This window comes from Sarcophilus harrisii, chromosome 4 (assembly GCF_902635505.1).
Source record: "Sarcophilus harrisii chromosome 4, mSarHar1.11, whole genome shotgun sequence".
Classification (NCBI taxonomy): domain Eukaryota; kingdom Metazoa; phylum Chordata; class Mammalia; order Dasyuromorphia; family Dasyuridae; genus Sarcophilus; species Sarcophilus harrisii.
In genome coordinates this window covers 307,484,260-307,508,326 of record NC_045429.1, presented here as the reverse complement: position 1 = coordinate 307,508,326, position 24,067 = coordinate 307,484,260, and the positions used below count along the sequence as shown (strand labels likewise).

The window sequence follows — 24,067 nt, the reverse complement described above, 5'->3', positions numbered from 1 at the left end:
CCACTTTGCTCAAATGCAAAATGTATCCTTGCAAAAAGACTATTTTATGGAGAATTCACACAGGGCAAGTGCTTACAAGTTGGTCAAAAAGGAAAAAAAAAGTGATACAAGGACGTTCTCAAGGTCAACCTTAAGAACTTTAGAATTAATTGCATGAGGGAGACAGTGGCACAGGACCACCCAGCATGGCGTGCCCTCGTCAGAGAACGTGTAATGCTCTATGAGCCAAGCAGAATTGAATTAGTTCAGAATAAATGCAAGAGGTACAAAGTTAGAGAAGCTACCCCAAATATTCATAGGGACTATTTGTGTCTGACCTGCAGCAGAACATTCTGAGTTCCTATCAGTCACAGTTGGATACACTAACTTGACTCTAACATAGTGATGTCATTTTGGTTGTCTTGGAGAATGAAGTTCAATAACTAACCAAGCAGGATAAATTTTAAAATTCTGTTTGGCTTTCAGAGTCCTTCACAACCTGACTCCTTTACCTTTTACATCCTTTTATGTATTTTACTATCTAGCCCCATTGGTTTTCTTGACCTCAAACTCATATCTCCTGACCCACTATCTTTTTACAGACTGTCCCCCAGGATTAGTATGTTCTCCCTTCTCCTTTCCATCTCCTGGCATCCTTCAAGACTTAACTCAGATCCCACCTTCTGCGAAAAATCTTTCCCAGTCCCCCTCCTCCCCTAGTATTTACCCCTGAGGTTTTTATTGTTATTTAATCATTTTTCAGTCTTGTCTGACTCTCCATGACCCCATTTGGGGAATTTTCTTGGCAAAGATAGCGCACTGGTTTGCCATTTCCTTCTCCAGCTCATTTTACAGTTGAGGAAACTGAGACAAACCATTGCCCAGAGTCACATAGCTAGTAAGCTTCCAAAGCCAAATTCACATTCATGAAGACGGGTCTTCCTGGCTCAGGTTCAGCAGCTGCCCTCTTCCCTGGAGATTATCTCCCATTTACAGACCGTATATCTCTCTGGTGTTCGTGTAATTTGCATACCGTCTCTCCCATTAGAAGGTGAGTTCCCTGAGCAGGGATCCTGTTTCTTGCCTTTGTTTGGAATCCTCCTGCTCAGCACATTGTCTAGTGCAGAATAAGAATAAGTGCTTGATAAATGCCCATTGACATTTGACTAGCTCCTCACCTCTTCCTCTCTCTCCCAGAGCCCAGGAGTGACTCAAAATGGATTTTCCCCAAATTCCTCTCCAGGGAATTCTGAGTTCAGCCTCCCCCTTTCTCCTGGCTCTCTCCTATCTCTGTGGATCACAGTACAGCTGGTTACCCTGGAGATAATCAGAGAGACGCAGGCAAGCTGGAACTCTGAGAGACTGTGAAGGGAGGTGTTGGGAGCTGCAGAACCTTCCCACCCAAACCACCCACAGTAAAGGCTTTGCCCCACCCAGCACAAATTATCCTATTAACATCCTCACGCTGAATCCATTCCACACATGTTCCCCAGAGCTTTCTGGGTAAAGCGCCATCCCCAGGCCACATGCTGGAGGGCCGGGAAGCAGCTTGAAGGAATGGTGCTTCTCTCCGGGGTTGGGGATGAGCCTGAGCAGATCACTTAGTTTTTCTGGACCTTGAATTGCTTCACTTGAGAAACGGGGGGGTTGGATGGAGTGACCTCTAGTTTCATGATGACTGGAATCAGATACATGATATACATGACACACTGTGAAGCCAGTGGCTGTGCCCACCGCAGGGTATGTATGCATGGGTGGGCACCTTGCCCACAGAAATGTCCCTGGGTATCCTGCAGCCTGTGTGATCCGCAGTAAAGTGGGGGGAGGGATGCAGGTTTCTCTGTGTCTAGGGGAGGAGCTGGAGAACAGGGAAACCATAGGGGTGGGTTTGCTGCCTGCCAGAGAAAAATCTCCTTTCTAAGACACTCTAGAAATGTGATTATTAGTACCAGAACCAGCTGGTAACAGTGGGGAGACCTCGTTGTGAAGCTGGTACAAAATCCCAAAGGAACGAAGACCCCAGAGACTGGAATTTCATAAGAGGAGTGAGACAGGTCTTGGCCCGGGCTCAATCCTCTGAAGTTAATGTAAGGGTCCAAGGGGATTCAGCCTCAGGGTCCCTTAGCAAAGTAGTCAGTGAGAAATGAGGGCTCCCGCCAAGGGAAGGAATAAGAAAGGGAGAGAAGACACATGAGAGGAGGGGAACAGAAGAAGGAAATCAACCCGTGGAATGTGCAAAGCTGACTGGTCCAGCCCTGGCCCTGGTTCTGGCCAAGCCCCTCTTCTCTGAAGGCTCTGTTCCTATGAGAATTGTCTGTCTTTCTATCCTGGGAATTCTAACAGGCTCAGTTTTCCCTGTATTCACTCCTCCCTTTGTTCTTCCTTCTCTAATTTCATTCTCCTCTTGGGCTGTGTCCTTTATCCTTAATCACCTTAATCACCAAGGTCACCTACATGAGCCAAGGGGAATTCTGGGAGGCTACAGCCCCTTGGATCTCTCCAAATTTATCAGAGAAAGTGGGATAGAAACTCTCCTGGAGGATAATGGGGCCTATTCCTGTGGGAGGCTGATTGTGAGCAAATCTTGGCAATGAGTATTTTTTTCTGGGAACTGAGGAAGGGAACAGTAATGACTCAAAAACCCTGGTGGCCATCACAGGAAGGTCGGACAGCCTTCCCAAACTTTGTCCGGCTTGCTTTGGAAAGATTGTCTTAATGCATTTCAAAGCAAGGGATAGGAGACTCAGGTGGACATTGAACGTCAAGAAACCGGAGAAAGACGAATCTCAGACAGAGTTTTTATGTAAGAGATAGGGGAAAGGGGCAGTATGATCATGCAATGTGTGCTGTAGTAAAAGAGGGAGGGATTCCCCCACTCCATCCCACCCAGAGGATACCCAAGCTCCTTCCCTGCTTCTGTTTTTATTCCTCTTCTCTCTTCTTCTTTCCTGGGAGGCTCTGGAGGAGGTTCATCCAGGTAGATGGGATTAATATTCCCAGAGGGTGGCACAGGCAAGGGAGTCTCCATCAGCCTTCAACATGCCTGATGAGGCTCCCCGCAGATATTTGCCATTTTTGCCTCTGATGGCCACTCGGCCCCGCTCCCGGAACTCAAAGAAGAAATCTTCTGATCTCTCACCGTCACTGCACACGTTACCATTGCTGGCTATGTACCAGAACTTACCGCCTCTGCCTGAGGATGAAGCCGGACAAGGGGGTCAGGATGGGGCAGATCTTAGAACAGATCCATGTCCTCCCTTTCCCCCCAGACTTTATCCTTCCCTTCCTTTCCCCTCCCAAACGAGGTGGTCTCATCCCCATCTTCCTCAGGTTGCCTTCTCCTTCTGAGCCCTGCTGACCCCACAGACTGAGACTGGAATTATCTGGGGTTAGAAAATCTATGCAGTGACATCAGGGAGGATGATATTCTTCCTGTGAACTCTGGTTGCATGGTCCTCCATTGCCCTCTCACGCCCATTGTATCATTTTCCCTAGAGCTCAGTGGAGTGGTTTTGGGAAAGAGGGGTTAGGAGTGGGGAAGAAAGATTGTGATTCCTTTCTGTGGCAGGAAAGGGATCAACCCCCTTCTGCCTGACCCTGAACAAAGTATATTATTTACAGCTGGGTCACCAGAAGTGAAATTAGGTTCTGTCTGAGACAGGTCTCGGCACCAGTTCTTTTTATCCCTATCTCTATCAGGATTGGAGGCAGTAACTTAACATGAACCAAAATCCCATATATGGTAAAAAGAAAGAAACCAGCTTCCTCCGTATTTCCTCCTACCATGTTACTGACTGGGGAAGCTTTCTGTCAGTCATTGGTGGTTCTGATTTGATGTTACATCAAATTTGGCTGGTCAGACACTTAGAGACAGTTGGTGCAGCCAGTGACAGGTGATGTGGGACCAGTTCATATATCCTCTATTTCCCATTTCTTTCCTAAGGGGGAAAAAAGCATGGTGGGGAGGGCTAACTGTGGTTCTCTAAGAATGTCAGAGAACAGTAGATACAACTGCAGATTTTTCAGACTGCTCTTCGATTTTTCCTTCACCATCTTGTCAGGATAGAATGGGAAATGGGGGGGGGGGAAGATGGGGTGAAAGTGGAGAGGGAGACCCTCAGCTAACAACAACCCCCCGGGTGGTCTCCCCTATCCCTGCTCCCCACCCCAAAAGCTCCACCTCGGATCTGGTAGGCGCCATCGCTGAAACTGATGTGGAAGACGTCATAGACGGACCGGTTTGTGTCCAGCAGATTGGAGTTTCGATGGTGGCAGACAAAGCCCTCGTTGCCTCTCAGGACCAAGATGGGCCGGTTGATGAGTTTGATGATAAATTCTTCATCCTCACCTGGGCCAAAGAGAGTAGGACTGCAATGAGGACTGGGATGTCTTACCCTGCACCCCCCATGTGTGTGTATTGGGGAGGAGTCACTTTGTGAAATGTGTGATGGTGGAGGGAAGGGGAAAGGAAGGCACTGGGGTAAATGTTTTACAAATATCTCATTTGATGCTCATAGCGACCCTGGGAAACCAGTGCTGTTATTGTTCTGCATTTACAGCTGAAAAAACTGAAGCAAATTGTAGGTAAGTATCTTGTCCAGGGTCTCAGGCTGGATTTGAGAGCAGGTCTTCCTGACTTCAACCCTGGCACTGTCCACTGCACCACCCAATTGCTTCTGGATGAGTGAGTAAGGGCCCTTTTCTCCTGTTCAGCCTCCTCTCTATCATCTGTCATTGCTTGAACCTTGAACTGAGCATTGCTAGGGATTCTAAAACCTGCAGGCTTTCAGGGTCCTGCCTGAACCCTCCAGCTGGGCAGGCACTCACCAATAAAGTCACTGATGGCTGCTAGATGCCCATTCTTCTTGGTGCAGATGTAGCGCTCGTTGCTTGCCTTGAGTGCTATTCGTCGGCCGCGCCATTCGATCTCAAACATGGTTTTGGCAGCACTAGGGAGGAGGTAAAGAAAGGAACAGTCAGTATCAGTGGGGAGCAGTGTCTGACAACTGTTTGGGGACCTAGTCCTGTTTTGACTGGAGGTCACTCAGATTTGTTTCATCCCAAGAAAATCAGAGCATGTTCAGAGCTAATCCGGGGGTCTGAAATCACCATATCGGGTGGAGATGGGGGAATGCCTCCCTAAATCAAAGATTCTTAACCTTGTTTGTATTATAATTCCTTTTAGCAGTCTGGCAAAGCCTATGATATCAGAATATTGTATTAAAATTCAAAAAATAATTAGGGGTACTAAGGAAACCAATCATGTTGAAGTATAATGATCAAAATATATAAAGACCCCCAGTTAAAAACTTTGCCCCAACCTTGAGAATGGGAACTGTCCTACCCAGGTCTCTTTCCCCTGTTCTTCCTCCCAGATCATATCTCTGGACTCTGGAATCAAACCCTTTGTCAGTTATTCTTTTTGTATACAACAACCCTATCTTAAGAAGAAAGTAGAAGAGGGGGTTCTGTCTACCTTCTCAGTCACCCACCTTTCTCCAAGCTCCTCATACTTTGGAATTGCCTTTGCCTAGACTTGCTATTTCTTTCCTAGGTTGAGGTACCATGCTCCCTTCTACCTCATTCTCTAGGTCATACCTTGAGCCATAGAACCCACTAGTGTTCACCCCAGGAGGGGAAATACCTAACAGAGGATTCAGAAGAAAAGGAGAAGAGAATATTTAGGTCATATGGATGCTACTGCTGACAGCAGCAGGAGATAAGAGTAGTGTTGGTGAGGGTGAGAGCAGTGATGATGATAATTATGGATGTGGTAGTGGTGAGTATGGGAGTGTTATACTGGTGATGTTGATTGTGGTGGTGATGGCAGTAATGGTGCTGATGGTGACAGTGATGGGGTCATGTGCACTTGGAGATGTTCTTGATGACTGATAATAGAGATAGTGATAATAATATGGCTGGTAGTGATCAGGTGGCAGTGTTAGCAAGGAAGATGATAGTGAAGAAAATGGTAGTGATGAGGGATGTCTTCACAACATCTCTTGAACACTTTTCTCCACCACTCAGCTTATTACAACCCCCATCTCCTCTTACCTAGGTTATTGTAATAGCCTTCTATTGGTCTCTCTCATCCAATTCCACTCTACACATTTACATTAATTTACTGTAAGCATAGATAGGATTATGTTACTTCCCTATTCAAATAACTCCAGAGACTTGCCTCTAGGATATAATATAAATTTCTCTGTTTACCTTTTACCCTTAAAAACCTTGTCTCAGTCTACTTTTCCAGCTCTAGTGGACATTATTCCCCTCCTGCACTCAGAGATCCAGTCAAATTGATCTTATTCCTCAACATTCAACAATTCATCTCTGATCTCTGTGTCTTTATGCCGATTGTGTGTCAAACCTGGAATGTTCTCCTTCCTCATTTTCACTTCACTGAGTCTTTTTCTTCCTGTAAGTCACAGCTCAAGGGGCAGCTAGATGGCACAGTGGATAGAGTACTGACCCTGGAATCAGGAGGACTTGAGTTTGAATGTGATCTCAGACACTTACTAGCTGTGTGGATATGGGCAAGTCATTTTACCCCATTGCCTTAAAACACATAAACAATGCAGACACAGCTTAAGTACCATCTTCTACATTGACCCTTTCCTGATTCTCCTCACAGTTAATGCTCCTCCTAAATCGCCTTGTACATCTACTGTGTATATATTTATTCACTTTATGTTGTATGGATGCATGCATATGTATTCATATATACCTATTTATTGCTAATAAGCTTATCTTCCTCATTGGAATTAGCTCATTTGAGTAGGTATTGATGTATTCTTTGCACTTTTCCCCTCAGCACTTAGGACAGTACTTGGAACAAAGAAGACATTTAAAAACTTGTAGGGAGCCCTTCTTTTGGTAGTGGCAATGTATCTGATTCTCACTCCCTCTTGCCCCTCTTAATTATCACTGCTCCCCCTGAATTTTTCATCTCTTCCTAACTACAATTCCCTTTCCTATAGTCTGCAAACACACCTAAGTCTCCTTTATCCTGAAAAAGTTCCATGGGCTCTATTATCTTCTCAAACTATAATTCCAGTATTATTATTATTATTATTATTATTCCTCCTCCTCCTCCTCTTTCTCCTCCTCCTCCTCTTCCTCCTCTTTCTCCTCCTCCTCTTCTTCGTCCTCCTCTTCCTTCTCTTCCTCCTTCTCTCTGTCTCTCTTTTCTTATTTTTTTTCTGGCTTCTGATGTCATCACTTACCTGCAGCTGCTTTTTTTCTAAAGTTATGAATCATTTCTCACTTGCCAAATCTGATGTTTCCAGAAATACATACACATCTTTCACATTCTGAAGAAAAATCACCTTCAAGTTATAATCTGGAATCTCTCCTGCCTTTGTCAGGTTGCCTCAACTTCCTCTTGGTTTCTGATCCCATAATTCAATTGAAACTGTCTCCAAAATTATGGACTATGTCTTAATTGTCAAGTCTGACAATGCTTTCTCCATACTTTCCTCCTTCTTGATCTCTCTGCAGCAGATGACATTGCTGAGCACTTTGTCCTTCTGGATACTCTCTCTTTTGTGTATTTTATAATGCTATCCTCTCTTGGTCCTCTTTTTACTTGTCTAATTGCTCTACTTTCATCTTAGCTGGATCATCACCCATGTCATACCTCCCTTAACTGTGGCTATGTCACAAACTTCTGTCCCAGGTCCCCCCTTTTTTTTTTTCCTATATTGTCTCACTTGATGGGCTAATCAATTTCCAGGAGTTTAATTATCATCTTTATTCAAACAATTCCCATAGCTATATATCCAACCCTAGTGCCCCTCGAGGATGAGAATCCTATGTCACCAACTGCCTATTGGAGATTTCAAACTGTAGTGTTTTGTAGGCATCCCAAGCTCACCCCTCCCTATTTCTTTGAGTCCATTTGAGTTCATAACCTGGGTGCTGTCCTATACTCTTCCCCCATATTTCTAACAAAGATTGCAGTTTCTGCTTCCACAGCATCTCTCCCATATGTCTCCTTCTCTCTATTCACACTGGCATCATCCGATTTCAGAGTCTCATCATCTATTACCTGGACAACAAGTCTCTCTAATCTATTTTCCACAGGCTACTTAAAGGATTTCCCTAAAATGCAGGTCTGACCATGTCACCTCCTTACTCAATTATCCCCCATTTTTCCTTATTTTAAGTAGGATCAAAGTCCATTTAAAGTTCTCCACAACCTAGCTCCAACTTACCTTTCATAATACACATGACCTTCCTCTACCCACCCCATTGCTCAACCAAACTGACCCTCTTACTGTTTCTTACACACAATACTTCATCCCATGTGACATCCATACCCATATGACTTTGCTCAGTTTGTCCCTCACACCTGGAATGATCTTCCTCCTCACCTCAACTAAAGCTCCATATTCTAGTGCCTTCCTCTCCAAAAAAACCAACAACCTTATTTCTATTTTCTGTACGTTTTCTTTACATACACATATATTTACACACTATATATGTATACATCTATCTATATCCACATAGAAATTTATAGATACATATTTTTTCCTCTGATGCAACGCAATCTTCTTGAAAAGAAAAATGGTTCCTTATTTGCCTCCATATCCCCAGCACCTAGTACAATATTTGGCAAATAGTGGCTATAGGACTTTATTGACTGATGGTGATAGGAAGGAGGTGATGGTGGTGACAGTGCTGATGTTTATATATACACTGAGTGTGATGATGGTAGTAACAGTAATGATGATTGTGGTGGTGGGTAAATGTGATGGAGATGGTGATGGTGAGGGGGAGACTGGGCAAAGCCAGGAGTACTCAGGGCTGCTCACACTTGTGTGGCAATAGACTGGATACCCCCATGAGTGACCAGGGTCCAGTAATCCCCAGTGTTGGAATGGAAAATACACTTCTTGGTCTCACGGTCAATTTGCATCTGGAATGTCTCATGGTCCAGTTCTTCATCCTGATTGGCTGAGACGTTGATCCCTGAAAAGAGGAAATGGGTTAGAAGGGAAGAAAAGAAACTTTTCTTAGATAACTGAGCATAGTAGGTAAGGAAAGTTGAATTCTAAAGTTCTAAGTCACCCCTGAAGGATGGACAAGAGGAGGTACCAATCTTGCCCCTACCACAGGGAATGAGATGGGTCACAGAATCTTGCACAAAACCCCCTTAATCAGTGGTTCCACTTGCTATTGTTGTTGCTCAAGAGATTTAATTGTAGTGGCCTCTTTGCAACCCCATGCTGTCCATAGAGTTTTTTGGCAAAGATACTAGAGTGGTTTGCCATTTTCTTTTCCATCTCATTTTACAGATGAAGAAACTGAGGCAAATGAATTTAAATGACTTTCTAAAAGTCACATAGGTAGTAAGTGACTAAGGTTAGAGTTGAACACAAGTCCTCCTGACTCTAGAGCCAAAACTCTATCTACTGCACCACCTAGCTGCCCCTTTTAAATTTATTTTTAAAATATTTCCCTAAAACATTGTAATCTAGTTAGTTGTACTTGGGATTGTTGCTGACAGCATGAAGCTGGGCTGCCCTTGACCCTTAAGATTACCAGCCTTTTCTTGAAGGGATCTAACAGCTGGCACAAGCAAGAGAGAGAACCAGGCAAGGGAGGAAAATCCACTCAAATCCAGTTTGGGGGAGAAATGGATTTAGTCCTCTCCCTGTGCCTGATTTCTCCTTCCTAAATAGCTAACCTCCTTCTGTTTGCCCAGAAAATCCTCCAAATCATCACTGCTAATTGGAAGGCTAAGCTGATTGCTGTAGTTTCCATCTGCCCTTCAGATGGAGTTGATGTTCCTATTTATAACTCACCCCCTAATCAGCTTGGGTTAGGCACAGCAGGGGGTTCTGTCCTTCCTAGGGCCCAGTGTGGGACAGAGCCAGAAGCTTCAAGGACTTCCTAAGGCCACTGAAGCAGCCCTGGGGGGCCTGTCCCCATTTAGGAAACAAATGCCCCAATCCTAGCACATTGGCTCCCCAACTCCCCCGGAAGAGATCCTGGGGGAAGGGGATCAGACCCAGGGTTGTGCTACAGCCACAGTGTTTAACTTAATAAAATGATTGAAGGAAAGGGCCAAGCAAAATTGGAAAAGAGAACAGTCAGCTGGATGCTCTTAGTTCTTTCTTCCCTTCCAATCCAGAGAAAATCAAACACCAAACTCATCATCATCCCCAAACCAGGCCTAGTTACCATGGCAACCCTACAGCACTCAGAACTTTGACAGATCACAGAGCCTGCCTTGTACCACCTGCTTCCCACGTGGCACCCCAGCGGTCTGGGCTCGCTCACACATGATGAAGGGGAAGTGATGAAGAGGAGGCAGCTTTGACAACTGAAAGTAAACATCAGCCTCCATGTGTTGGGGAAGACACAGTCCTTCAGGAGGATGGATGGAGGTTCAGGGCTGGCCTCTCAGGTGCCCAGCATTTAGCGGGGTGCCACTGGAACTCCTCCCCCATCAGACAGAAAGATCAGACAAGGGAGACTTCTTGCCTAAGGGGAAAGGAAGCTTGGGATCCATGCCAGTGCCCATGGGCCTCCTCCTACAAAGAATGCCCTCTTCTCTTCCTTTAAGCTCCCCTGGGTCCTGCATGCAGTTACAAGCCTAGGCTGACAAACTTTCACAGGTCATGGAGCCCTGAAGGCAGGTCTTGTCCTTAAGCATTCTCCAGGTTTAGAATTTTGTCAGAATGAAGGAATCCATCAGAACAGTCCTCTCCAATTCATAGCACTCCCCAATGGAGACTGGGGGGTGGGAGGCAGAGGAGGAACATTGGAAATTGAGTAAAAAAAAACTGGGACACAGATACATTGTTGGTGGACCTGTGAACACATCCAGCCATTCTGGAGAGCAATTTGGAACTATGCTCAAAAAGTTATCAAACTGTGCGTACCCTTTGATCCAGCAGTGTTTCTACTGGGCTTATACCCCAAAGAAATACTAAAGAAGGGAAAGGGACCTGTATGTGCAAGACTGTTTGTGGCAGCCCTTTTTGTAGTGGCCAGAAACTGGAAACTGAGTGGATGCCCATCAATTAGAGAATGGCTGAATAAATTATAGTATATGAATGTTATGAATATTATTGTTCTGTAAGAAATGACCAACAGGATGATTTCAGAGATTTACATGAACTGATGCTGATCTTTGATTTCCTTCACAAGCTAATTGTACAATAATTCAGAGTCTGATTCTTTTTGTACAGCAAAATAATGTTTTGGTCATGTATACTTATTGTGTATCTAAGTTATATTTTAATATATTTAACATCTACTGGTCATCCTGCCATTTAGGGGAGGGGGTGGGGGGGTAAGAGGTGAAAAATTGGAACAAGAGGTTTGGCAATTGTTAATGCTGTAAAGTTACCCATGTATATATCCTGTAAATTAAAGGCTATTAAATTAAAAAAAAAAAAAAATGAACTGATGCTGAGTGAAATGAGCAGAACCAGATCATTACACTTGGCAACAGCAAGACTATACTACGATCAGTTCTGATGGACGTGGCTCTCTTCAACAATGAGATGATCCAAACCAGTTCCAATTGTTTAGTAATGAAGAGAGCCATCTACACCCAGAGAGAGAATACTGGGAAATGAGCATGGACCACAACATAGCATTTTCTCACTTTCTGTTATTGTTTGCTTACATTTTTGTTTTCCTTCTCGGGTTTTTTTTTTAATCTTCTTTCTAAATACAATTTTTCTTGAGCAGCAAGATAATTGTATAAATATGTACACATATATTGTATTTAACATATACTTTAACATATTTAACATGTATTAGACCACCTGCTATCTAGGGGAGGAAGTGGGGGAAAGGAGGGGAAAAGTTGGAACAGAAAGTTTTGCGAGGGTCAATGCTGAAAAATTTCCCATGTATATGTTTTGTGAATAAAAAGCTATAAAAAAAAAAAAAAGATCCTTTATCCTAACTCTGCCATCCGAAACATCTGGCCAACCTGTGAATGTTTCACTTATGCTTTTTTGTGTCCCAGTTTTATTATCTGAAAGATGGGTACAATCATATTTCTATTACCTATTTCACAGGGTTATTGTTAAGAAAAGTGTAAAGTGATATATAAATATTAGTTGCTATTATTTATTATTGAGTGACTTCAATTGTATTCAATTCTTTGTGACCCCACTTTGGGGTTTTCTTGGCAAAGAAACTGGAGTGGGTTTGCAATTTCCTTTTCCAGCTCATTTTACAGATAAGAAAACTGAGGCAAACAGAGTTAAGTGACATGCCCAGGGCCATACATCTTATTATCTGAGATTGTATTTGAACTCATGAAGAAGAATCTTCCTGACTCCAAGCCTAGTGCTCTGTCCCCTGTGCCACTTAGCTGACTTGCTACCATTATCATTATCATTAATCATTAGAGTCATATGGATGGCACTGATCTCTCCCAGAGTGCCACAGGATTGGGCACCACTCCTTAGCAATGGTACATAGAGGAAGCAACAGACAATGAAGGCTATCGGTGAGAGGGCCCAAGTGCTCCACTGCTATCCTGGAGAGGCAGCTATATGATGTAACTAACACATGAAGTATAGGACCTACAGTAAGGAAGACTCCATCTCATTCACTTGTTGCTGTGTAATCCTGGGAAAAATCACTTCTCTCCATCTCAGTTTTCACATCTGTAAAAATGGGGATAATAATAGGACCCACTTCACAATTTTATTGCAAGGATCAAATGAACTATTTGTAAAGTGCCTTGTGAACTTTAAAATGACATAGAATTGCTAGCTTTTAGTGTTATTGTTGCTGTTGTTTATTGTTAGATGAAACTAAGGAAGACCCCTGCCATGACCCCTGTACAGTCAGTTTATTGAAGATTATGGGCTTGGGTAAACAGGAATAGGTAGGTGTGGGTAGCTTATGAGCCGTATCATGGAAACAGAATGCCCATTTCAATGAGATCACAGAGTTTTTGAAAGACTGAGAATTGTGAATCCTGGAAGAAATCTAGGAGCCCAAACTGATAGCTGGCTTCTGGTTGGGTTGCTCAGCCATTTGGGAAGAGGTAGACCTCTGAAAACTGCTTATTCTGTCAATGAGGTTGTTCCTCTCATCCCCCTGGGATGGAAGCAGAGGATTCTCAGGTCAGAATGGCTGTTCTTGTGGAAGTTCCTTATCCTGTTGCACTAAGGCATTTGCTCTTGGACCGATGTCCACTAATTCCCAGATTTCAATGGATCTATGAACTTGGATGGGGGTAAAAATTACATCTTTATTTTCAACTAGGTGGCCTAATGGATAGAACTAGGGTTCTTGGAGTCAGGAAGATCTAAGTTCAAATACAGTCTCACCAGCCTTATTAGGCAAGTCCCTTAATTTGTTTGTCTGGGTTTCCTCAACTGTAAAATGGGAAGAAAAATAGCACCTACTTCCCTGGATAGTTGTGAGGATCAAATGAGATATTTGTAAGGCATTTAGCACAGTGGCTGTCACATCATAAAAGTTTAATAAATCCTTGTTTCCTTCCTTCTACTAACCTTTAACTGAAATTTAACATTTCCTTCAATTATTTAAAAACATTATTCTGAGAAGAGGTCCAAAGCCTTCACTAGACTGCCACAGGGGAACATAACTCAAAAAAAAAGTTAAGAACCCCCATTCTAAGAATTAGATGAAGCAACTCGTTGGGTCCTTATCTCAAGGATTGCAGTGGAGCACATGGGCCCTCTCATGGATATCCTTCATTCTCTGTTGCATCCTCTGTGTATCATTGGTAGGGAGTGGTACCCAATCCTGTGGCATCCTGGGAGATCAGTGCTATCCATATGACAGATGATAATGATAATGATAATGCAGCTAGGGGGCACAGGGGATAGAGCACTGAGCTTGCAGTCACGAAGATTCATCTTTCTGAGTTCAAATCCAGCCTCAGAGTGACTCTGAACAAGTCAATTTGTCTTTCTAAGCCTCAAGCAACTCTCCAAAAATTACTATAAGGATTGCAGAGGAGATTTTCTCAGGGATAAAATCATAAGGCTTTGACACATTTGTATGCAAGGTATTTTATGTCCCTAAAGTGCTACTTTAAAATTAGTTTTTATTATATTATCCTAGGTCTGTCACTGCTTCCTATTGGGACCTCAGTTTTCTCCAAAGCAGTTGGTGACACAGTGTGCAAAGCGCTGGATTTGAGTCAGGAAGAATCATCTTCGTTAGTTCAAATCCATCCTCAGATACTTATTAGCTATTCGACCCTGAGCCAGTCAATTAAGCTCCTTCTCAGTTTCCTCAGTCATAAAATGGGAATCAAAATAGCATTTACTTCCTAGGGCTATTCTGACAATGGGTGATATAACATTTATAAACCTTTAGCACAATAATGGACACATAGTAAAAGCTTTATATGTGCTTGATTATCACACAAAAAGGCTAGTCACCCCAGGGCTGACCAAAACAGCGTCAAATCACAGAATCTGAGAGTTGAGAGAGACAGCAGAGGTACCAGGTGCTCCAACTCCTTACAGGAAAAGTTATCACCTTACAACAAAGCGCCGGGAAAGTGGTCATCCAGCCTTTGGTCCACTGAGAAGGAACTCAGTCTTTCCTGAGGTGGGCCATACTAACAGCTAACATTTTATGTAACATTTAACTCTTTTCTGGGCCAAGTGCTAAATGCTTTTACAATTATTGTCTCTTTTGATCATCACAACAGCCCTGGGCAGTAGATGCTATTTTTGTTGTGATCTTTTGGTGGTCTCTGACACTTCATGATCTCCTTTAGGGTTACTTCCTAACTGTGGGACTATGGACAAGTCACTTAACCTGTCTGCCTCAGTTTCCTGTAAAATGAACTGGAGAAGAAAATGACAAATCCCTCCAAGAAAACCCTAAAGAGGGTCATAAAGAGTCAGACATGACTGAAAAATGACTTGCAAACAATCAGTTTCATGTTATCTTTCCCATTTGTCTAAGGACTCCTTGAGAGTATGGACTGTTTTGACACATAGTAGGTATTCAATAAATATTTGTTGACTGACTTCTAGGCTTCCATCTAATCCAATCCCTTTTGTCTCTTCAAGATTTCTCCTCCTTTTCCCCAAAGTGCTGGGTCAGAGGAGCACAGATTTAGATCTAGGAGCCACCTAATATGTCACTGAGACCAAGCTTTTTATTTTACATATAAGGAAACTGAGACCCAGAGAGATAAAGCATCACACAGTTAGTAAGCATCTGAGCCAAGTCCTCCTGAATCCAAGACCAGTGCCCGGGTGTCTGAAGCAAAAAAAGTGTGGACAGCTCTCAAATTTGTATTTTAAATCCCTGCAGTCCTTCTCTCCTGTCTCTGTTCAGACTGGATACAGGGGCAGAGGCTCCGCCTCCAGTACTAGGAAGAGGGAAAAGGAGTTGTGATAATAGAGTCTTCATTTGAACATGATTTCTCAGGATGCTAGTGGCCATCCCACTTCAAACCCTTGGTCTCATGTTCTGGCATGGAGGTGGGGTCAAACAGCTTTGGGCATGGACAAAACCATCTCTTCTCTGTCTCCCTAAGGGTCGTAGGGAACCAGTAAGGGAGGAGAGTGGGCTTCCACACAGAGAAGAGAGGAGGTTGACTGGACTTTAGGAATTAATTTATTCTATTCTAGGGATTTCTTAAACTTTTTTTCTTAGCTAGACTCCTTTGTTAGCCTGATAAAATCTATGGATCCCTTCTCAGATTAAAGATTTTATTTTATTTTAATAGCATTTAATTTTAGATACTTAATACTATTTATAGTAAATAATAATAATAATACATATTTAAGCAATAGTATTTAATACTTGATTGTATTTTATTTTTTCCAATTAGGCTTTCAACATTGACTTGTTATGAGATTTTGAGTTCTACATTTTTTCTCTTCTCTCTACCCTCCCCAAGATGGCAAGAAATCAGATTAAAAATTTTAAAAGCATAAAATAAAATACATGATTACCAAGGAAATCGGTTATATTCAAATACTGTTATTAAAAAAGATATTTTTAAAAAGTTTCTGGACTCCAGGTTTAAGAACCCCTATATTCACTCACTTAATCATCATCATCGTCATCATCATAGCTGACATTTATATAGCAATTTCAGTTTTGCAAAGTGCAAAGTAGATTATGAGATCATTCAAGTGAGGGCTTGTTTGATTTATTGATTCATTCGACAAACATTTAATTAAGTTCTTCCCTTGTACAAAGTACTGAGATGAATCAGATCTTTCACATGCCTTCCAGCTTGAACATTCTTTGATTCTAGAAATGGTTCCTAAGTTCAAGGAAAGGAAGGCTCTTTAATAGTAAAAGCATAATGTGGGCTTTTTCAGGGACCAAGCTCAGTGCCAGGCACTTAATAAAGATGAAATTACTTCTTCTATCTTAGTTCTAGTCTCCTCTTCTGTAAAAAGAAGTAGTTGCTGAAAAAGCAAAAGAAGAAAAGGTCTTAAGTGTGCAAAAAAAATGTAAAGCAACTCTTTTGTGGTGGCAAAGAACTGGAAATTAAGGAGCTACCCATCAATTTGGAAATGGATGAAAAATTATATTTCTCTGAATAAACATGGTCTATGAATATAATAGAATATTGTTGGCCATTTTTGTTATTGTTTATCCTTTGCTCTCGAAGAGGACCATGATATCAGGCTGGTGCAAGTGAATTGGATTGTGAAAAATCACCTGCCTCATTTTCCCATCCAGAGCCATCTGGGTCCAGTGTCAAGATATAGATCGGAGATGGTCCTAGATGCTGGGGAAGACCTTGGCCTTTTTAAGCTAAGGTATTCAACAGGTCTCAGTTGGACGAAGGCTGCACCCTTCCATGATTATAGCTAGATACCAATTGAGTCAAAGAATCTCCTCTTTCACCTAGTCCAAAAAGAAAAATCTAAATAAATAAATCTGAGAAGGGAAGACTTTCACAGTATGAAAAAAAATGACAGAAGACTCCACCATGCACAGAGCAAAGGGTCTGGAGTCAAGAAAAACTGAATTAAAATCCAGCTTCAGACACTTACTAGCTGTTTGCCTCAATTTCCTCATCTGTAGAACGAGCTGGAGAAGGAAATGGCAAATCACTCCACTATTTTGCTAAGAAAACCCCAAATGGAATCAAGAAAAGCAGATATGACTGAATAACAACATGCATGTTGTTACAGAGGTTTGGGTTTGTTTTTTCTTTTTCAGTGGGAGATGGTGTAGGAAGGAAAAAAATGATAAATATTTGATAATTGAAAAAAATGAAGGAGCTAGACCAGATGATCTAGCCACCTTGGGCTATCCTGGCACCAAGGTAAAGAACCCGAGGTCACCTCTGACATCTGGGTGTACTTGAGTGGAGGACAACATTGAAAATCAGGATAATTCAAATTGGGGGTAATAGGGCTAAGAGAACATTCCACAAATTTCCCAGAAATCACAGCTTTGCATGGGCCTTTGGCATCCTACTCTGCTTCCCTCCTCCTCCTCCCTACCCTCTGGACAGGCATTCTTAGCCTGAGGTCCATGAAACTACAAGAACAAATTAAGAACCCCCTATTCCAGAGCTTTTGGAAGATAAAACATTCTTTTTTCTTCCTAAAGCTCAGGAAATATCAAAGAGAACTTAGGGGAATTATATGAGACCTATATAATGGGGGAATTGGGGGAATCTCTAGGGGATTCTTCTCCCCTACATCAGAACTGAAGGCTGGAGAGATCCTTCTTTCTCCTGCCTCTTTTACTAAGACCACCAAAGGATCTTGTTTAAAGGTGAGGTCAGTTTCCTTTGTACCTATTGCTTCTTAATCCTCAACTGGCCTATGCCCCTCTAGGGTTTGGAGGGAAGGCTGTTCTTGGAGAGATAGAAGGAGCAGCACTTAAGGGAAGGAGAGACTGCCCTCTCTCCCCCCCATGACTACTCCCTTAGTTGGATTGTCTCCTTAGGACTCACTATCCTTCCCTCTTCCCAACTTTGAAATTCCTTTCTCTGAGACATATTTTGAATGTGGCCAGTGCAGGAAATTTATTTTGCTTGACTATGCATATTTGTTAAAAGAATTTTGTTTTTTACTTTTTAATTTGGATGGGAGAAAAAAGAAATTTTTTAAAATTTAAGTGAAAAAAAAAAACCCATTAAAAAGTAAATTATTTTTTTCCTACTACTTCTCCCCAAGTTCTCTTTCCTCTACTCATCAGCCCTAGTCCTCCCCAGGACTCCATTAGACCCTGAGTGTGTAACTTAAACTCTCTGAGGCTCAATTTTGGCCATCTGTAAAATGGGGTTTTGTGAAGATCAAATGAGAAAATACATGTTAAATTCTTTGCAAAGTTTAAAGTGTCATAATTATTATTACCAAATTGTCTTTCCCTTCTACTGTGTTCTCTGAAACTTTCTATTGTTTAAAAAGAGAAAAAGAAAGAAAAACAGAGAAAGGAAAGAAAGAAGGAAGAGAGGAAAGGAGGGAGGGAGGAAGAAAGGAAAGAAGGAAGGAAGGAAGGAAGGAAGGAAGGAAGGAAGGAAGGAAGGAAAAGAGGGAGGGAGGGAAGGAAGAAGGGAGGGAGAGAAAGAAAGCCTTTTCTCATTCTATAACTTTTCTTCTCGTGTTCCTTTTATTTTTCTGATTCTCATTGACACCTAGTTTTCTCCTGAAAATACCACATCTCCAGACATTCCCTCCAAGGCTAGCTAATCCCTCTGAGGTCATTGCTCCTCTCACATCCTCTGACATTCAGGACCAGAAGTAACAGACATATTTGGTGCTTCCCACTTTCTTCTCTCTGCCTCTATTCAAGAAATATTTATTAAGCCCCCACTGTGTGACAGGTATTATGCTAAACACTGGGAATACAAATAAGAAAAAGGAAGAATCCCTGCCCTCAAGGAGCTTACAATCTAATGGGACACCAAGGAAGCTAAAAAGGGGAGAAATGCTCTATCACCCAGCAATGACCTCTCCTCCTTTAAACTTCCCTCTAATATGTCTAGATCCCTGTTTTGTCATCTGTGAACTGCCAGCTCACTGTCCTCCTCTCCCAAAAATTCAGGAAGTATCTCAGTCTTTTCCATTCCAAACCTTGTCGCCTTCAAATCCTGGGTCACTTAAGCAATTCAGCTCCCTTAATTCTATGTCCAGTGTAGCTTAACACAGACAGTAGCAGTCGTACCTTATCCTTCTCCTGCCTTCTTCACTCCTCCCTTCACACTTGCTTGCATATTAATCACCCACACCTGGAATGGCCCCACCACCCACCTACCAGTTCTCTCCAAAGCTGAAATTTCTAACCGTTTTTGTATAATGGGTTTCATTGGAGAGTATCTGATAAAGTATCAATGAAGTCTTCTCAACATAATGTTTTTCAATGCATAAAATAAGACATAGGATTAAAAAGATTAATGAAAATCAAGATGTAATTTTTTTCCCTTTCCAAGTTCAGATCCACGGGCTTCCAATAAGATCCCCTGGTCTATAGAAGTCTTTTCCTTTAAGACTGGGCTTAGGAACCATATTTTCTTTGAATCCTTCCTTAATCTCTCTATCTCAAGGTATCTGTCTTTCCCTGAATCTCTTAAAGTGTTCCATTTAGCCCTCTCCTTTACCTATCACATTTTAATTTGTGCTATAGTTACCTGTTTACCACATTTACTAGATGGCAGATTCTAGAAGAAGGATTATATGTCTGCCCCACGGCATGTATGTACATAAGGCTCCCCTGACCCTCCATATTTGGAATGCACCCCCCCACTTCATCTCTGCCAAAATTCTGGCATCTCTCTTCCTTCAAAGATTAAGCTCAGGTGTCTTCTCTTCCCAGAAGTCCTCCCTGATCATCAGCTTAATGGAAATTTTCCTAGAGCACTTTATCTGGATCTTTCCTCTAACCCCATCATTCCCTATTTTGCCTTCTAATTAACTCTGTTCCTTTCTACTCTTATTTATCATTGAACACAAACTCTTTGAGGGCCAAGACTATATCAAGTTCTATATTTGTACCCCTAGTTCCTAGAATAATATTATGTGCATATATCATTAGATGCTTTAAATACATGCATACACATTTAAATACATTGAATATACATGCATATATATGCACACAGACATGAATTAATTAATTAATTCAACAACTATCGGTTGAACTGACTGAAATTCCTGAAACTAGTTCTATTTTTTTTTAATTAAAGCTTTTTATTTTTCAAAATATATGCATGGGCAATTCTTCAACATTACCCTTGCAAAACCTTGTGTTCCAATTTTCCCTCCCTTCCCCTGCACCCTTCCCTAGATGGCAAGTAGTCCAATATATGTTAAACATGTTAAATCCAATATATACATATTTAAGCAATTATTGTGCTGCACAAGAAAAATCAAATAAAATAAGTAAAAAAAAAAAAAGCAAAATAAATTGCAAATAAGCAACAACAAAAATGCTATGTTGGGGTTCATACTCAGTTCCCACCATCCTCTCTCTGGGTGTAGATGGCTCCCTTCCTCAGTGAACAATTGGAACTGGTTTAAATCCTCTCCTGCTCTTTTTGTATTTATTCCAAGTCCCACTTACTCATTAACCTTGACCTCCGCACCCTTCTCTCCCAGTTGTGGGACTTCTCCACTTCACCAAGCCTGTTAAGTTCTTCTGCATCTTTCCCCACTCCGAGGGGTTAGTTAATGCAGAGGTGAGTGGTTTTCAGCTTGGTCCCAACCCCCTCCCAGTTCTGGGCTGGACACTTGCTGACTCTGTTCCCATTATACCACTCCCAGGGGGCTCTGGTTGTGGGAGAGAGCCTGAAAGAAGAGGAGGAAGGGAAGCAGTAGAATTACCTTGACGGATGGAAACGTAGCGCCCATTGGAACCCATAAACACCACTTGGGGGTGACTCTCCTCCAGGTCAAAGAGTTCATCCTTGCTGGGCTTAGAGCTGCGCCCAGCCTTGAGGGTCCCAGTGGGCCCCATGGGGGCCAGGTACCTGCCATCACAATCCTTGAAAGCCAGTTTGCCTGCTTTGAATTCCAGTGTGTAGCGAGCCCGGGGCTCTGGCTCCCACACCAATTTGCCATCATTGCGCAGGTAGCGACTGTCACAAGTCTTCAGACAGTACTGCTTATTTAGGAATATAAGAGTAATAAGGGCGTCCACGCCCCAAGGAATGTTGCTGTCAGTTGCAATCTCATCCTCCTGTGGGCACAGGTGGGCATAGCGCCGGCGGCTGATGCTCAACAGGTTGGCCTGCGGATGGATGGCGAGGTGGACCGTCCAGAGCTCGGCAGGTGTGATGGTTGGTGAGAAGCAGGAGAGGTGGTCCTCGGAGCCCCCAAAAAATCGCCGGTAGGGTTCGGACTGCAGGGCCCAGCGCCCATCCGAGTGGGTGACGATGAGGAAACGGGCATCCCGGCCTGGCTTCTCTGCCTCACAGGACACCTTCCCATCCTGGTCGGTTTCCAGGTAGCGTCCTAGGTGACTTCGGAAGAAGACGGCTGAACTGCTGCCTTCATCCTGCTCCAGGACCCAAATCTGCTTCTTCTTAAGACTGGAGGCTGAGGCATTTACCTTGAAACCAAAGCTTTCTGCCGTCAGGTAGCGGTCCTCTTCATTGATCAAGCCAAACTGGATCTTCAGCACCTGGTGGATCCCATTGGTTGGCATCTTTGGGGCCCCCAGGGGACCCCTTGCAACGATAGCTTCTCCTGCCCCACCTGGTGTGGGTACCCCGCTTTGTCGCTTTGCTCCAGACTCTCCTGTTCTCCAGCAAATTCTGGGTAGCTAGCTGGAGTTGAGGATCTCTGCTGATGGAAGTCAGGGGCCACCTTCCCTGGGAGCCGATTCTTTAGCTATCACCTGGGATCCCCTCATTGAACTCCATGGGTCAGGGATCCCCAGGGCCACCAGCTCCTCCAATGACCAGTCCCTTCCTCAGAGACACTGTGCAGGTCACCTCTTACATGACCAGGGAGAGAGGAGTGATGGGGTGGATCAGACAATGTGTACACTTAGGAGCTGCCGCCTGGTTTAATTAGCCACAGCTAGGATTACAGAGCTCTCCCAGAGCTCAATGAGACCAGAGCCATCAGTAAGCAAGTCAGCCCCAGGAAGGAAGGGGGGCTCTGAGCTGAAGACAGTGGTCCTTGCCCACTCTGCCCACCCTCCCAGGAAGCCTGAACCCCAGCAGCTCTGCCTTCTCCCTATCTTCCAGCCCCCTTTCCTTTGCGCCTTCCCTCAGCCTCTTCTGGGGGCTCCTTTCCCTGGATCTGTGCTGCACAGCCCAGCTCTCCTTGGAGGCTCAGCAAAAGCTTCTGGTGGAAAACTTACAGTGTAACCTGATCACTGCCCAGGCCTCCCTCAGCTGGCCTTCCAGATCTGTTCCCTTTCATGTCGGGATAAAATTACGCTTCTCTGATTCCTACTGCTGCCAGGAGTGGGTCATCTCACCCCCCTGGCCTGTTGGGCCCATAAGCTCCTTAATCAATTAGTCCAATTTGTTATTGGTTTAGACCTTCTGTCCTTCCTCCTGTCCCTTGCCCTCTCCATCTGTCCCTCTGGGCATCCTCCCAGCCCTGACTCCAGCTCAGGGGATTAGGAGAGGGGAATCCACTGGTGTCCTGTCCCAGTCCCCTCAGAGGAGACCATCTGGCCGAGCCTTTTGGCCACTCTGACCCAAGCCAGCTATCCTCTCCCCTAGGAGAGCTGAGTAGGGGAAAGTGATGTGGGAACTGGTGGCTTCTGGGACAGAGGAGAGCAAATACTCCTTGGCCTTGACCCTGAGATTCAGTGCCCAGATCTCTGACCTTGGGGAAAGGAAGCCACACTAAAGGGCAAGCTTGGGGGGGCAATGGATTGTTGTTTGAGATCTGACACGATGGACTCTTAACATCAAGCTAGCCCCAGATAGCCCCAGAGCAGGCTAAATAACACCCCCTTTTTTCCTCCCTCTGTCCTAACTCTGTATGTCGGAGGAATCACAAATCATTGAGCTTCAGAGATTCAGGAGACCTGAGCATTCCTCAAAGCCCATTCCCCAACCTAGCCAGCCCTTCAAACCGCTTTCTGGCCCTCAGGCAAATAATCCTTCACCTCCTGTTTGGACACCTCCAATGCCCCCGATATGGCTGGGAGATAACAGAGCTGAGGTTTGTGTGATGCAGTGGCAGAGGTTTGCTAGTGGCTCTGAAAGGCACTTAATTATTGGGCAGAGGGAAGAAATCCTAGATCAGGAACACAGGAACACAGACCTGGGGCTTCACCATTTGGGTGTTGAGAAAGGTACTCAGATGAGTTGAGGAACTTGCCTACAGTATATATGTAGATGTCAGAGGTTGGATTTGATGGATTTCCCCCCATTCTGTTTTCTCTTCATTAGTAGAGGAAGCCATGAATTTTTCTCAGCTGCACAAGGATGCTATACAGGAAAGTTGGGCTTGAAGTCCGGAGGGCATTGAATCCAGGTTCCAACACTGGCTTGTGACCTTGGCTAAGTGGACCTTAACCTCTCAATTTTCTTATCTGTAAAATGGAGTTAATCATATTTATACCAAGGAACTCACTGAGCTTAGCATGGCATGGCATGGCACTTAACAAATATTTGCTGATTGAGTTCCTGTAGGGGACATAGGCTTTGTAAACCTCAAAGGACTGTCAGAAATCTGAGCTGTCACAATTATGTTGCATGGGGACAGTCTGTTGAATACTATATGAAGAGAGTGAGAGATCTAGTCCTATTTTTTAGGGTGACAGTCAAATGCCATCATAGGGACTCAGAAAGCTACATGTCCTGGGAGGACTGGAGGCACTGCCAGGATTCTCTCATAGGATGCTGAGGAAATTGAGACTTCTCCCTTCCACTTTTCCCTGCCTTCAAAAGCACCAGGCTCTCCTTCCCCAGTTCTCTCTGCCCCCATGCACTCCCTGGGACAAATATGGCCCCCCAAATTGCAATACGTTCTCTAGTAGTGACATAACCTCTGTCGCTACTCTAGGTGTCTAGGGAGGTCCCTGAGCAGTCTTCCCACCTCCTTTTCCCATCTCCAGGCCAGTCTGTCTTCTGCACCTGCCCAGGGGGCCAGGAGCCAGAATAGAAATCGGATCTCTCCATGCTGGGAGGCAACCAACCAAGGTGTCCTCTTCCTCATCTTGGTGTTTT

At 43.7% G+C, this 24,067-nt stretch overlaps 1 protein-coding gene across 1 annotated transcript; it reads right to left on the bottom strand.

Moving 5' to 3' along the window:
- Positions 1–2,804: 2,804 nt before the first annotated feature.
- On the bottom strand, positions 2,805–23,109 carry FSCN2 (fascin actin-bundling protein 2, retinal). Its single transcript, XM_003768614.2, has 5 exons — positions 20,754–23,109; positions 8,796–8,952; positions 4,807–4,928; positions 4,160–4,327; positions 2,805–3,172 (listed from the first exon to the last, which is right to left on the bottom strand). Exons 1-5 carry the CDS (start codon positions 21,574–21,576, stop codon positions 2,967–2,969), a joined length of 1,476 nt encoding a protein of 491 aa, XP_003768662.1. The 5' UTR covers positions 21,577–23,109; the 3' UTR covers positions 2,805–2,966.
- Positions 23,110–24,067: the final 958 nt, after the last annotated feature.